This window comes from Glycine max, chromosome 15 (assembly GCF_000004515.6).
Source record: "Glycine max cultivar Williams 82 chromosome 15, Glycine_max_v4.0, whole genome shotgun sequence".
In the NCBI taxonomy this organism is placed as follows: Eukaryota; Viridiplantae; Streptophyta; class Magnoliopsida; order Fabales; family Fabaceae; genus Glycine; species Glycine max.
Genome location: NC_038251.2, coordinates 53,445,045 through 53,461,627, shown reverse-complemented (window position 1 = coordinate 53,461,627; position 16,583 = coordinate 53,445,045). Strand labels below are relative to the sequence as shown.

Below are 16,583 nucleotides of genomic sequence, written 5' to 3'. Positions count from 1 at the left end.
GTTGTGGGTTGATTTGAACTATTAGACTACTAGTGTGGCATGTCTAATCTTTTGATCACACACACAAGGAGATATTGTAGATTTTAGGTCATATAATGCTGAAGTGAATGTGTATCTTGGTGAATAAACTGTTTAGGTTAGAAGAAAAATATAATCAGAATATGTTTAAAAATATCATAAATTTTTTAGTTACTTTTTGAGTAATAGAATGGAAAGATTTTTTTTTTATCAAATATGAAACTCAACTATTATTTGAATGATGACATTAATTGATATTGATGTGCAAATTTTTAGATTATGGTTAGAACCAAAGGATTCTGTCGGGCTTTAGGCAGAGTTTTAGGTAAAGCCTTAGGTAGATAGGTTAGTGATGATGAGGAAGTCACTCAACGTCAAAGGCCGACAACATTGACACGTAGACAACGAGCAATTGTAGTTGTTGCCGAGGACATAGAGCATATGGATCATGCTGCTGACGAGGCTCATGAGGAGCATCATGATCCAGTTACGGATGATGTAGGTGTTGATTCATAGGATTTTCCATGTGGGCCCCAAGATACAGTAGTGTTGACATTATATGGTGATTATGTGACATCCAAAGTGTGGGTAAGAGAGAGGTGGTTATTTGTTTAATTATAACATATTTAAATAAGTATTTGTTATTTTAATTTACCTAATTAATTTTAATTATTTGCAGGAATGTACTGAGTTGAAGTTGGCCTATCATGGGAGGAAGATGAAGAAATTTGAAAGGCCTGCACTTGAGATTGAAGGTATAGTGGCTGTTACAGACTTAGTTCTCTTATTACATGTTCACTAGAGACAGGAGACATGGGACTTTTGTTTGCTTTTGTCTGATTACTTGTCTGCTCTATACTTTTCACTCCTTTCACAACTGTTAGACAAATTGTCTCAGTTATCTTACGAAAGAGGTGTTGAATTAAGATACAAAAACTATTCCCCAATTAAAATTTCACTCTCTCTTTTTGGATTAACAATGCACCCTTAAAGCAAAAGATAAATAGCAATAAATAAAAGAAGTTTAAGGGAAGAGAGAAATGCAAACTTGATTTATATTGGTTCGGTCACTTCCCGTGCCTACGTCCAGTCCTCAAGCAACCGACTTCAGATTTTTCACTCTCTTTGTAAAACTCCTTTTACAAAGTCTGAACCACACAGGGACAATCCTTCCTTTGTGTTTAGGAATCCTTACAACTTAAGAGATCCTCAGTCCCTTAACCAATCTCTTTTAATAAGATGAGGAATAAGAATTCTCTCTTTAAGAGAAAAATATTACAATGAAGATCACTCAATGATTCTTTATTGAATTTGCAAGTGTTTTGACCAAGAAATCTTTTTGAGAGGATAAGACATTTCAGTTTAGGAAAACTCTCTCTGAAAATTCGTGTCCCAAGTCACCTATATATAGGCCTTTGATGGCCATTCAAAATCATTTGAAAAGATGTGATTGTTGGGAGTTATTTTCAAAAATCTTCACTGATAATCGATTACCATAATGGTGTAATCAATTGCATAGTTACTTTTGAAGAATTATGACTCTTCTCATTTAAAATTTTGAATATTTAAACACTGGTAATCAATTACCAACTTACTGTAATCGATTACACAACTTGAAATTTAAATTCAAATTTCTTATGGTTGTTTTAAAATGTTCAAAACCTTTAGTAATTGATTACAAGTCTTGTAAAATCGATTACATGCTTTCGAAAATATTTAAAATCTTTTCAAAAAGCATATTGGCCACTGGTAATCGATTACATCCTCTGGTAATCGATTACCAGAGAGTAAATCTAAATTTAAAATGATTTAGATAAAATTCTTTGGCCAAACCTTTTGCTTTTTCAATTTGGAAATTTCTTCCTAAGACTCTAGAGATCAACTTGACTATTTATCTTGAATTTATTGAAGTCTTGTCTTGAATTAAACTTGAGAAGCACCTTTCTTTGGCATCATCAAAACATCATGATATCTTACTTCTACAACAACCAATTAAAACAAATGAGGTTTTTCCTTTCTTTGCAATTGATGTGTCAGACCTCATTATCATAGCCACAAAATCAATATCATACGCAAACAATACAAGCCCATTACAATACATCCTCACGGGTGATAAACATTTACAAAAAGGACAATACATGATTAGTCTTCTTAAGACATTCATTTACTTACTTTAACCAAATACAAAATCATATCAATACCTGAGAAGTATTGAAGGCATCAGAACAATCAATATTTTCACCTACAACATGTTTTTCTCCAATGTCTTCATTCATATTAATTTTTTCAAACATAATGCTCTCATATATCCATTCATCTTCATTCATCTTAACAAAACATAACAAAAAATTTCATACATGTATATACATATAATCATATGCGCAATACAAAAACTCAAATATAGATAATTTTCATTTTCAAGTGACAACAGTGAAGCTATTCTACATACATATAATCATATGCACAATGCAAAAACTCAAATATAGATAGTTTTCACGAATAAATGAAAACTAAAATAAAAAATAAATCCTATGCACAATACAAAAACCTATATTTCTTTTGTATTATATTAATTACATAAAAATAAATTTGAATTATAATTGAATATGTTTGTTGTTTTGAGAACCCCTTGAATCACTACTACAATACTTGATTCAAAGGTATAGATATATCAATAAATATACTTTTTCACATATAGCATGACACAATTTTATTATTTTTTATATATATATAGTAATATATTACATTGAAAGTGATAAGCATATATATATATATATATATATATATATATATATATGTATATATATATATATAATGATTTATATCTAAATTTCCATATTTTCTACATTTGAATAAACTATTTATATAAATATTTGATGTTACTAATGTAATACCATTTAAACAAATATATTAATAAATAAAACTTTTCTTATACAATATGACCTATTTTTTAAAAAAATACATTATAATTTATTTAAAATTTTTATAAGTTATACGAATTGACAATCCGTGTGAACCATATGGAATGTCAATCCGTAAAGTCCATACAGATTGTCAGTCCTTATAACTTATACGAATTGTCTAATCCGTATGGTCCATACGGATCGGTAGTTCACAGATGTTAAAAACTAACCTCTGTCGTTGCCACCACAACACCCACCATAATGACGACCACAAACTCAATGCAGCAGGTAACCAACCACCATGACCCAATGGAAGGAGGAGCTCAACGAACAACAAAGTGAATGGTGTAAGAAGAAAATGAAATCGAAAGGAAGGAAGCAGATAAGAAGTTAATGGAATGGGATGCATCTTAAATGGGCATTGTTATTTGTAACACCCTAAAGATTTACAATTCAGACTATATATAAATATTGTTAGTGCCCTTTGTGAAAACTTAATTGATATTGAAATTAATTGCAATGAAAATTTAAGAAAAATGACTAAGAAAAATTTGAATTATATGTATGTTATTTCATGTGACAAGTTTTAGTCGAATTTGACTTTAATTAAAATTAAAAGATTTTACACTTTGTAAATTTATATTGTTTAGAAACAATTTTATTTTGCTTTTACCTAAGATAATTAATCTTGAGTTAAATCTCATTTAATTATTTGTGTGATTTATTTTGTGTGACCAACATTTATTAAAAATCGGTATTTAATTAAGGACAAATTGTACCTTGTAGAATTTATATAGTGTGAACTTACACATGCAAATTTTCACTATATAAGGTTATACTATGTAAGGTAACACTGAGCAAGATTAATTAAAATTACACAATAACCTAGGTGGTTAGCACAATAATCTATTTAATTAGCTAGAGATTAACTAATTGTGGTTTAAACAAGTTTACCATTTATACATAATCCTACTTAAACCAACTGTAGCAAGTTTTTCAAAAGCAAAAATACCCAAAGAAGGCATGATTTCCATGGCCAAGGCACCCCATGAACCACTAGACATCAAACCCCCGATTGTCTCTTAGACCAAAAACACCTAGCATTGTTAGTACCATGTGCATAAAATAGAAAACAAGAGACTGGGAAGCCATTTTTGGTCTGGCCATGAAGTTCATCGGAGAGGGAAGAGAACATTTGGTTAGGGTTGGCTTGGAGGCTTGTTCTTATCCTAGATCTTGATTTTAGGTTCCCATGCCTTCCTTTTCTTTCATATTGTGAGTGGATCTTAAGGTATGGAGGGGTCATCCTGTTCATGCTCTTGCCTTATGTTTTTTCATGGACTCTTCTCCATTGATATGTGCCATTGATAACCTCAGGTGCTGCCATTCTCCATAATCACTTCTTTGTGTCTATCTTTCTTAAATTTTCATACAGTGATTGCCTTTCTTCTTATATCACTATTTTTTGTTGTTGAATGATATGGATAAAATGGTTTATGTGAATGGGATTCGACTAAATTTGATTTGGAAGCCATTAGAGATGAAATATGTATTTTCAAAGCTTTGCAGTTTTGTGGCCCTTACGCGAGATAGGGGTAGCGCTTAAATGTGAAATTCAACATAATAGGTTATGAATGACTTCTAAATCAATTTCAATTGGATTTTACTTTATTATATATGGGTTATGTAATGATATAAATAGATTCTAATGACATGTTAGGAAAATCCACATTCACAAAGGATTGATAATGTTGTAAGATGGTTGAATGATATCTTTAATTATAAGTAATTATATTGAAATAAGATATCCCTGGTTTTTCTCAGAAAATAGGGATTTGTACATATTGAATTGATTATGAACCTTAATTGGGAATAAGCATTTTTGAGTATTATTGGATTTGATGGTACACATGATTTAGAGACTATGTCTAGTCCTTAGTAAAATACCAAGTATTTCACCAAACCACAAATTTATAGGAAACTTAGTTTCATCATATTGTTACAATTATTCTTCTCTCAAAGTTTGTTCTAACCTCAAACAAGTATTGATGCAATCCTCCCTAGGAAGGGACCAGTCACTAGAGCCATGAGCAAGAGGCTCCAAGAGGATTGGGCTAGAGCTGCTAAAGAAGGCCCTAGGGTTCTCATGAACCTCAAGGTAGATTTTTGAGCCCATGGGCCAAGTTTGGGTCCAATTCTCTTTGTACATATTAGACTAGGATGTAATTATATTTGATCCTTGTATTTAGGGCTCCATATTGTAGGTAGGGTACCCTAGAAATATAGGATTTTTCAGCCCTTGTATTGTAGGGCACCTAGACTAGTTTTTGTATTAGGGGTAGTTTTGTAATTTCACATGCACTAAGTGAATATTTGATGTGTGTGGTTGGAAATAAATTTAATTGAATTGGTAGAAGCCCAATCCAATTAAATTTTAGAGGGGGAGGTGAGCATTTGCTTACTACACCCCATTGCCACATCATATAGTCACACTTTGTGCATGTCTTCATGCTTTACATGCCTCATGACACCTAAGCACACTTAGTGGAGAATCTTGGAATTGATCTTGGATTAGTGGGCTGAACCATAACTAAAATTCACTAATCATAATTAGTGAAATTTTGGCTCCACAAATTCAATTTCAAATTCAAGTGAAATTTGAATTGAAATTCAAATTTTCCTCCAATTTTGTGTGACACTTAGGCTATAAATAGAGGTCATGTGTGTGCATTTTTTTGAACTTTGATAATTTGAATATTAACTTCATATTTCAGAGCTCTTTTAGAGCACAAAATTCCGTGCTCTTCTCTCCCTCTCCCTTTATTCATCTCCTTCTTCCTCCAAGCTCTTATCCATGGCCTCCTATGGTGGTGAGCTTCTTCTAGACTCATCTTCTCCTTGAAGTGGCGTCTCCTCTCTCTCTTCCTTCTCCATTCCGCTGCCATTTATCTTCCAAGAAGCAAAGGAATCCATTGATGAAGAAGATCCTAGGCCTACAAGCTCTAATGGAGCTTACATCATGTGGTATCAGAGCATCTTCATCTAGGTGATGTTCTTTTGCTTCCTCTATCTTTTTGTTCGGTGAATTCTCTTTAATTCTTTGTTCTTAATCTTATTCTCCTTGTATATCCTCCATTGTCTTGTGATTTGGTGTTGTTTAGAGTATATTCAAAAAAATAAACCGATTAAATCTTAGATCTACACTTGTTCTTGCATTTCTATGGTTCAAATTTTGTGGATCTACTCTTGAATCATGTTTTTTGTGTTGATTTTAGGTTCTGTCATTTTTCATTCATAATATTCTTGTGCTGAACCTTTAGATCTAAATTTTCTTCCAAAATATTGATTAGAAAAAAAAACACAAAAATCTAAGTGTAAATCACTTAATCCATGTTGTCTTAGAGTCATGTTTAGTCATAGTAATTGTCACATTATGTTGGTGTTTGAGGATGCAACACAAATTTAGTGCCAAGATGGGTGAGGGTAATCTCATTAGTTAGGCCATTATAAATGATCTTCCTATCAAATTGCCACGGCCTTCCTAAAAGAATATGTCCTGCCTCCATGGGAACTATATCACAATTAACTTCTTCCTTATATGTCCCAATGGAGAAAGATACCTTCACTTGTTGGTTAACTATCATTTCCCCTTGCTTATTGAGCCATTGAAGTTTATAAGGTTTTGGGTGGGGAATGATAGTGAGGTTTAACTTGGAAACTAATCTTGTGCTACAACAATTGCAACAAGATCCACTATCCACAATGAGAGAACAAGTTTTATCTAAAATTTTGCATCTTGTATGAAAGATGTTCTCTCTTTGCGATTGAGATAGATCACAAGATTGACCTCCAAGGAGCCTTCTAACCATTAAGAGGTCACCTGCTTCATGGGGGTAGACTTCCTCACTAGACTCTTCACCCCTTACTTCATCTTCACTTCCACTAGAGGAAGGGCAAGAAGTAGTCTCCTCTTGACTACTATAAATGTCTTCGCATCCTCAAACACCTTCACAGGTGGCCAAAGATCAACTAACTATGAAAGATAAGAGGGATGAGGAAGAAAAATTAGAAAAACAAAAGAAAAAGAAGGATAGTAAGGCCTTGTCTTCAAAGGCCAAGGGGAAGGAAAAAGAGGAAAAGGATTCTTCCAAGAAGATTGTTAAGAAGGAAAATCATTTGCAACAAAAGGTGATATTAAAATAGCACTCCTTCTTAAACAATCTTTCTACCTTCTCCTATCAAGAGAAACATCCCTTAGCACTGCCACAATTCCTACATTTGAGACCTTACCCCCAAAGGTCCAAGAACTCTTACATGAATTTGGTGATATATTTCCCAAAGAGATACCCCCTGGGCTACTTCCTTTAAGGGGAATAGAACACCAAATAGATTTAGTCCCAGAAGCAAGCCTTCCTAATAGGTCAGCCTATAGGACTAACCCTCAAGAGACTAAGGAGATAGAGTCTCAGGTTAAATAATTGTTGGAGAATGGCTGGGTCTAAGAGAGCCTAAACCCATGTGTTGTGCCAGTGTTGTTGGATCCCAAAAAGGATGGTACATGGAGAATGTGTACAAATTGCAGGGCCATCAACAACATCATTGTAAAGTATAGGCACCCCATTCCTAGACTTGATGATTTGCTTGATGAGTTGCATGGTGCTAATATTTTTCAAAAATTGATCTTAAAAGTGGTTATCACCAAATTAGGATGAAAAAGGGTGATGAGTGGAAAACCGCTTTCAAGACCAAGTTTGGTTTGTATGAATGGCTAGTGATGCCTTTTGGGCTCACTAATGCACCAAGCACCTTTATGAGGCTTATGCATCATGTCTTAAGGGATTTCATAGGTAGATTTGTAGTTGTTTATTTTGATGATATTTTAGTGTACAGTAGGAGCCTATATGATCACTTAGGACATCTCAGACAAGTTCTTTCAGTCCTTAGGAAAAACACCCTCTATGCAAATATAGAGAAGTGTACCTTTTGTGTAGATAATATAGTCTTCTTAGGTTTTGTAGTTGGTAGAAATGGGGTCCAAGTGGACTCTGAGAAAATCAAGGCCATCCAAGAATGGCCCACCCCAAAAAATGTGGGAGATATTAGGAGCTTCCATGGGTTAGCAAGCTTCTATAGAAGGTTCGTTCCTAATTTCTCTACAATTGCATCACCTCTCAATGAGCTGGTGAAGAAGAATGTGGCATTTACTTGGGGTGAAAAATAAGAGCAAGCCTTTGCTTTGCTCAAAGAAAAGCTTACTAAGGCACTTGTTCTAGCTCTTCCTGACTTTTCTAAAACTTTTGAGCTAGAATGTGATGTCTCTGGAGTGGGAGTTGGAGCTGTATTGTTACAAGGTGGGCACCCTATTGCTTATTTTAGTGAAAAACTTCATAGTGCCACCCTTAACTACCCCACCTATGATAAAGAGCTTTATGCCTTAATAAGAGCCCTCCAAACTTGGGAACATTACCTTGTTTCCAAGGAATTTGTCATTCATAGTGATCATCAATCACTTAAGTACATTAGAGGGCAAAGCAAGTTAAACAAGAGGCATGCAAAATGGGTAGAGTACCTAGAGAAATTTCCATATGTTATCAAATACAAAAAGGGAAAAACAAATGTGGTAGTTGATGCCCTCTCTAGGAGACACACATTGTTTTGCTCCCTAGGAGCTCAAATTTTAGGATTTGATAATATTAGGGACTTGTATGCTTTTGATGAACATTTCTCTCCCATTTACAAGAGTTGCGGGAAAAAGGCCCAAGATGGATTCTATTTGGCTGAGGGGTATTTTTTTCAAAGAGGGAAAGCTTTGCATACCCCAAGGATCCATTAGGAAATTACTTGTGAAAGAGAGCCATGAGGGTGGGCTCATGGGCCACTTTAGGATAGACAAGACCCTTGTCTTACTCAAAGAAAATTTTTATTGGCCCCATATAAAGAAAGATGTCCATAAGCATTGCACTAGATGTGTGGCTTGTTTACAAGCCAAGTCTAGGGTGATGCCTCATGGGCTATACACACCCTTACTCATCCCATCTGCACCTTGGGTAGACATTAGTATGGACTTTGTCCTTGGACTTCCTAGAACCCAAAGAGGTGTAGACTCTATCTTTGTGGTGGTGGATAGGTTTAGCAAGATGGCACACTTTATACCATGCCACAAGGTGGATGATGCTTCCTATATCTCAAAACTCTTTTTTAGGGAAGTTGTGAGACTCCATGGTTTGCCTAGGACCATTGTGTCAGATAGAGATGCTAAGTTCCTTAGCCATTTTTGGAAAACCCTATGGGCTAAGCTAGGAACTAAACTTCTTTTCTCTACCACTTGTCATCCACAAACTGATGGGCAAACAGAGGTAGTGAATAGGTCTTTATCCACCCTTTTAAGGGTTCTTCTGAAAGGCAACCATAAGTCTTGGGATGAGTATCTTCCTCATGTAGAATTTGCCTACAACAGGGGTGTTCATAGAACCACCAAGCAGTCCCCTTTTGAGGTTGTCTATGGGTTCAATCCCCTAACACCGTTAGACTTCATTCCCCTCCCACTAGACACTTCTTTTATACATAAAGAAGGGGAATCTAGGTTAGAGTTTGTAAAGAAGTTGCATGAGAGGGTTAAGAACCAAATAGAGAACCAAACAAAGGTGTATTCAACTAAAGGCAATAGAGGAAGAAAAGAGCTAGTTCTTAATAAAGGTGACTAGGTTTGGCTCCATCTTAGGAAGGATAGATTCCCTACTAAAAGAAAATCCAAGCTTAGCCCTAGAGAGGATGGACCTTTTTAGGTTTTGGAGAGGATCAATAACAATGCCTATAGGTTGGACCTCCCAGAAGAGTATGGAGTCAGCACCACTTTTAACATTTCTGATTTAATTCCTTTTGCAGGGGGAGCTGATATTGAGGAGGAGGAACTAACAGATTTGAGGTCAAATCCTTTTCAAGAGGAAGGGGATGATGCAATCCTCCCTAGGAAGGGACCAGTCACTAGAGCCATGAGCAAGAGGCTCCAAGAGGATTGGGCTAGAGCTGCTGAAGAAGGCCCTAGGGTTCTCATGAACCTCAGGGTAGATTTCTGAGCCCATGGGCCAAGTTTGGGTCCAATTCTCTTTGTACATATTAGACTAGGATGTCATTATATTTGATTCTTGTATTTAGGGCTCCATATTGTAGGTAGGGTACCCTAGAAATATAGGATTTTTCAGCCCTTGTATTGTAGGGCACCTAGACTAGTTTTTGTATTAGGGGTAGTTTTGTAATTTCACATGCACTAAGTGAATATTTGATGTGTGTGGTTGGAAATAAATTTAATTGAATTGGTAGAAGCCCAATCCAATTAAATTTTAGAGGGGGAGGTGAGCATTTGCTTACTACACCTCATTGCCACATCATATAGTCACACTTTGTGCATGTCTTCATGCTTTACATGCCTCATGACACCTAAGCACACTTAGTGGAGAATCTTGGAATTGATCTTGGATTAGTGGGCTGAACCATAACTAAAATTCACTAATCATAATTAGTGAAATTTTGGCTCCACAAATTCAATTTCAAATTCAAGTGAAATTTGAATTGAAATTCAAATTTTCCTCCAATTTTGTGTGACACTTAGGCTATAAATAGAGGTCATGTGTGTGCATTTTTTTGAACTTTGATAATTTGAATATTAACTTCAGATTTCAGAGCTCTTTTAGAGCACAAAATTTCGTGCTCTTCTCTCCCTCTCCCTTCATTCATCTCCTTCCTCCAAGCTCTTATCCATGGCCTCCTATGGTGGTGAGCTTCTTCTAGACTCATCTTCTCCTTGAAGTGACGTCTCCTCTCTCTCTTCCTTCTCCATTCCGCTGCCATTTATCTTCCAAGAAGTAAAGGAATCCATTGATGAAGAAGATCCTAGGCCTACAAGCTCCAATGGAGCTTACATCAAGTATTCTTTTATATTTTGCTTCCTTTGGTAAATCCCATAAGTATTCTTTATTAATGAAGCCTCTTCAGAGTCTAAGCAAGTATTATTTAGTCCTTGCCTCTTCAAACACTACAGGATTTTACAAGTTTACCTCGTATCAAGAAACCTAAGGCACAAAGAAGCTTGAGTGGTCAAGTGATGTTTATCCCCAATAGGTTCAATGAAGCCTAAGTAATCCAATGGTGTTTGACCCAAGCCTAATGAAGCATATTGGTAGAGTGATGTTTGAGTTAGGACCATTAAAGCCCAATGGGATCCAAATGATGTAGTGGTGTTTGACACAAACCTAATTAGGCTGAAGTGAGCCCGTGATGTTTAACCTAAACCCCAATGAAGTCCAAGTGATAGAAAAAAAAATGACACACACAATTTTTAAAAAAAACTAAATATACACCAATAAAAGATTTCTCCCTCTAGTTGATTCCTTTATGCAAACACCATGTCAAGTCCTATTCCTAACCCTTTAGAACCAATTTAGTAGTCGATATATGATTAGATATAATTAGGGACGATAATACGACAAGACAAGTACAAGTAGTAGTTATCCGCTACCTGTCCTGAATAAAAAAATTAGTCTGACCTCGCTGTATTATCCATCGGGTACTTGTTTATAAAATTATCTACATTTTTTTATATTGATGAGTATTCATAAATATCCATGAATACTTCCTCCAAAAAATAAAATAAATAAATAACTTTAACCATTTTTACATCCTTTTTATTCCATTATATAACTATATAAAATTTATCATATTTGTGGAAAAAAACATTATAAAAAATTACTCTATTTAAAGTATAAATTCAAATAGTCTTAGTTCCTAAAATTTGTTTCAAAATATGTATGATAAATTGTAGCATAGTTTTAGTTTTGTACATATGTGATTTAGTTATTTATCATGTTAATTAATATTTATATTTTACATCAATAAATTCAGTTGACAAGAAGTCATGAAAGAATTAAGCTAAACTCATCATGTGAACACTTTGCATATGTAATGTTGAATTTGTAAAACCTAATAATCGTATTCATTATTCAATTTAATAAAAAATTAATCTATCTATAATATATATATATATATATATATATATATATATATATATATAAAGAAGGTTTAATTTTATGGGGTGATGTCATGCGGCAATCCCATATTTACTCTCTCCAAATAATCTAATTAGTATGATATATATATATATATATATATATATATATATATATATATATTGATTCAAATTAATTAATAATTATATTAACTTTTTAATTAAATTATTTTAAAATAAAGTTTTTTATATAACATATAATATTAAATAAAATTAAGTGATGTCATGTGACAATTTTATATTTATTTCCTTCAAAAAAATATAAATAAAATTATTTTTAAAAAAATTTATAAAAAAATAATATGAAAAATCAAATTATTTCATAAAAATCTATAATACACAAAAGTAAAATTATTTTATTTTTAATGGTATACATTTTAGGAAACAATTAAAATTAAAATGAGGCTAATCAAAATAAAATTAAATACGTAATCATATATATAATCTTAATTCAATTATATAATTTAAATCAGTATTTGATATGAAAATTATTTCTGTTAACCATTAACAGAAAATTGGGAAAATATTTTTGCACATATTTTAAATTTAAATGAAAATACTTTATTACAATATTTATTTTTAGAAACTTAATTAAAAAGGAAACTATTTTTTAAAAAAAATATTTAAATTTAAATAATATAACTTTCAGAATGCATTTATCAATTTTTTTAATGTTGGTATCGGTTTTTATTATGACTTAATATGATTTTTAAAACATAATATGTAATAATAAAAATATATAAAGCATTTTTCGATATCTGATTTTTCCCCCTCCTTTTCTTTTGTCTGTTTCCTTTATATTTATATTTGTACAACATTGCATAAAATATTTATAATATTATCTTTGACAAAGGTTTTGCTACCTAATCAAATGTCACTTTTAACAAAAATGAGTTATTCATAAATTCATTAGATACATCTTACCAATAATACAATTAAAAAAATAAATTAAATTAATTTTTTTAAAGAAAGTAAAAAAAAAAAACATGTAAAACACAGAATTTTACCTAGGACAATACCCCAAACAATAACAATTTTCTAGTGTATAAAAATATTTAAATATTTATTAACATATAATTATTAAAATTTAAACTAAATAATTAATAATAAATTAAAAATTTAAAATAATGTAAAAAATTACTTATACAAATTATAAAAAGTAAATTTAATATCCGTAAAACACGAGAAACTAAGCTAGGATATATTAAAATTCACACAGATCGAACAAATTTTTGTGTAATGGTTGAATTGCACATTGTTATAAATGTTTGGAATTCAAAATTGCACAAATTTCCTTTCATCTTCATAGACTGCAAATTGTTTTTCTTTCCTCCCCTCGAAGGGGGAAAAGTAGTAAGCTCTTATTCAACTTCAAACTAAGCGAACAAAGAAAATCAAAAGGAAAAATAATGTTACTTGGTTAAGCATTAAACTGGCGACACCAAAGACACAAAGCAAAGCTCGATAGTTTTATGAACATCTTGTACAGTGAGGATCAAATGAAATCATCAAAGCATTACAACAACCCCATTGTACATTTCCAATCATCAGAAGTAAAATAAAAACCAAAGTCCCTCAATTGCGACAAATCCTAGCAGTTGGCATGGTGACACAAATCGGAGCATACTTTTTCTTGGCTTCTGGGGTTCCTGGTTTAGGCTCATCTGCCACTGCCATCCCAGCAACAGAGCAAACAGCAGCCGCCGCCGCGGCGAACATCAAGTTCCTCCTTCCATTGCTACCATCCATGTCATTGTCATAACTGACCTTTTCTGCTTCAACAGCTTTGGCAGCATTCACTACGAGTGATCTCCTCTGCGTTGCTACTGCCGACCGGTTGGTGACGGCTGGGCTGCCAAGGATGGAAGCTGTCATGGTGAATGATGCCATTTTTGCAATGTAATCTGAATACTGAACCAAAGAATGAACCAAAGGATGAATATATGGAACGTAAATCACAAACTAGGGCATTGTGGTAGTAGGACCATGTAATCTTATCTCGTTCATGAAATGCCCAATAAGCTATTGCCACGTTGAATAACTGATAATATAATGGAGCCCAGTGGTCCTGGGGCGTGTGTAGAGAAGGATCAGAAAAATGAGGATTGTAGTTGTTTAACGTTAGTCTTATCTGATATAGAGTAATATGAGCCACCCAACATTCTTCTAAAGAGATGTTGACGGAATATTACCTAATTATCTGTCTTAACTATTTCCTGATTGTGTAATTAGCAGCTAACTAATTGTGTAAAGGCTGCAGCAAACATGATGCTCATATGATGATAGCGAATTATAAGTGAAAGTAAAAATTAGAACATCATTGATAGATATACAACTTTCTTCACGCAAATGAAAGAGAGAAGCACTACCAGAAAAGTGACTATTACATAGGAAATTTCCTCTGGATTTTGTAAGAAATCTGCAGCAATTTCCTCTGCAATTTCCTCGGATTTGAATTCAATTAAAAAATTGGTATGAAATTTCCTGTGGAAAAGTTAGCAGGTAATTTTCCTATGAATTTTCTTGTAGAAAATTTCACAAGAAACATTGATGTCGATTTTTGAATCTGCAGTTAATTTTCATGAGGAATTGCTAACCTACATACCCCTATTTTTTAATATGAATGCATTAACAAGTTATAATTAGATATTATCTTAAAATACACTAATGATATAGCTTACTAATGTAAAATACTAAAAAATAGAAGTATTTACATTAGCTAATACTAGTGGGATTTGTTACTCTACACATTTATATTTTTTAGTATGAGTGTATTAACAAATTATAATTATGTGATTGTCTTAAAATACACCATTAATGTAGCTTGTTAATGCACACATAGGAGTGTGTAGGTAACAAATGCGAATGGGATTTGCTAACGTACATATACTACTATTTTTTTAATATGGGTATCTTAGCCGCTTATAACTGGATCATGTAATCCGTAAATTTAATTTAAACATACGGATCAATCATGAACTCACATACCTTCAACGTAGGGTAATTTTGGAATTAACACAAAATATTGGGTGCACAAGCAATAAAGCTGGTGCACCTAGCAACACCCACCTGTATATAATAAAATGAAGCCCATATCCTTAAAAAGACATTTCAATCAAATACCAACTAACAAATGCAAGAGCATTTATTGCAATATCATATCTCAGCATATAGAAAGGAAAAAACTTGAAAGCTGATAGGATAACACTACAAGTCCAATTGGTACTAGTGCTGACTAGGACCTAAATGAAGGTGGTGAAGGAAAAAGAGGTGTTCAAAACAGGCATAGCGAAAAATTAGGATCTATGTTGCATTTAAATTATATTGAATTTAAAGGTGTATGTATCTGGTGAGCTTGTGAAGCAACAAAATTTTTCTTTAATATTGTCAAGACTCTATGTGTATCCACATCTTCCAAAACCAATTTTTGTTAGCAACTCTTTGATGAATAGAACTCTAAAGAACAAACATTATTTCTACTTTTTAAGTCTAAAACTAGACTCTTTTCTAGTTTGTTTTTGGCACACTTTGTCTCTCCTTCTATTTATAATATTAAAGAGATATGAATTTGGGTTTTTTTAAGAAAAAAAAGAAATATCTTATTTAAAATAATTTCATATTTTTTTACCTTTATAAAAATAAAAATTATCTCATATCTTTTATTTTAAGAAACTTCTTGTTATAAAACAAAGATAATTCACAATTAATCACATGATTTGATCCTGATATGTAACAATAGATGATTATTCTTATTTTATGAACAATCTTCACATTTATAAAATAATACTTCTTTTTTATATTAATTATATTCTTGGTGCTAGCAAAGAATATAATAATATTCCACTAAAATATTTATTTGATTAAATTAAATCCTCTAATTTAATTATCAAATAAATTATTTTCTTTTGCAAAGATTGGAACGCTCATTGGTGCGTGATCCCAGAGGTTCAATACTAAATCGGTAGTAAATTAATCATAATTAATTTATTAATCAAGGTAGGCATCTAGTAACACTTCTTAATGTCCGGATAGCATGGAGTAACAATTTTTACCTTCAAGAACCAATAGAAGAATAATGTAATATTTCTTTTCATCATTTATAGCTCAAGGTTAACTTTAGAGTATAGTATTATCGTCAAACTCTAATAAGTTAACACATTTAATCAATGAATGACTTATGAAACTCTTTTCTTCTTTCATTCAATTGCCCTGACCAAGGTCTTAATTGTATCATAGAGTCCAAACTCATTACCTAAAGTTGATAAATTCCTTCATGATTAATCGTTAATTCCACAAGTATTTAATCATATCCAATATTCATTCAACTAATGCCCTAAGGCATTAGGTGTCCGAAATTAAAATATAACAAACAACTTGTTAATTACTATGATAATCTCAAGTCAAAGGAAATTATTATATTTCTTATTGAGAACTTCCTATTGACATATCAAGGTAATATTAACTATTAGGAATTCTCAATTAAGTCAGTTTAATGATGACATCCACATTTACATCATTTATATATTCAATTTAATAAATGGGATCTATTAATCTTTATCTAATAAAGACCATTACATATATATTAATCTATCCGAATTATT

At 32.6% G+C, this 16,583-nt stretch overlaps 1 protein-coding gene across 1 annotated transcript; it reads right to left on the bottom strand.

Annotated features, from left to right (window-relative positions):
• Positions 1–13,263: 13,263 nt before the first annotated feature.
• Positions 13,264–13,912, bottom strand: LOC100527666 (photosystem II reaction center subunit T-like protein). Its single transcript, NM_001248748.3, has one exon. The coding sequence runs from the start codon at positions 13,870–13,872 to the stop codon at positions 13,558–13,560; it is 315 nt and encodes a 104-aa protein (NP_001235677.2). The 5' UTR covers positions 13,873–13,912; the 3' UTR covers positions 13,264–13,557.
• Positions 13,913–16,583: the final 2,671 nt, after the last annotated feature.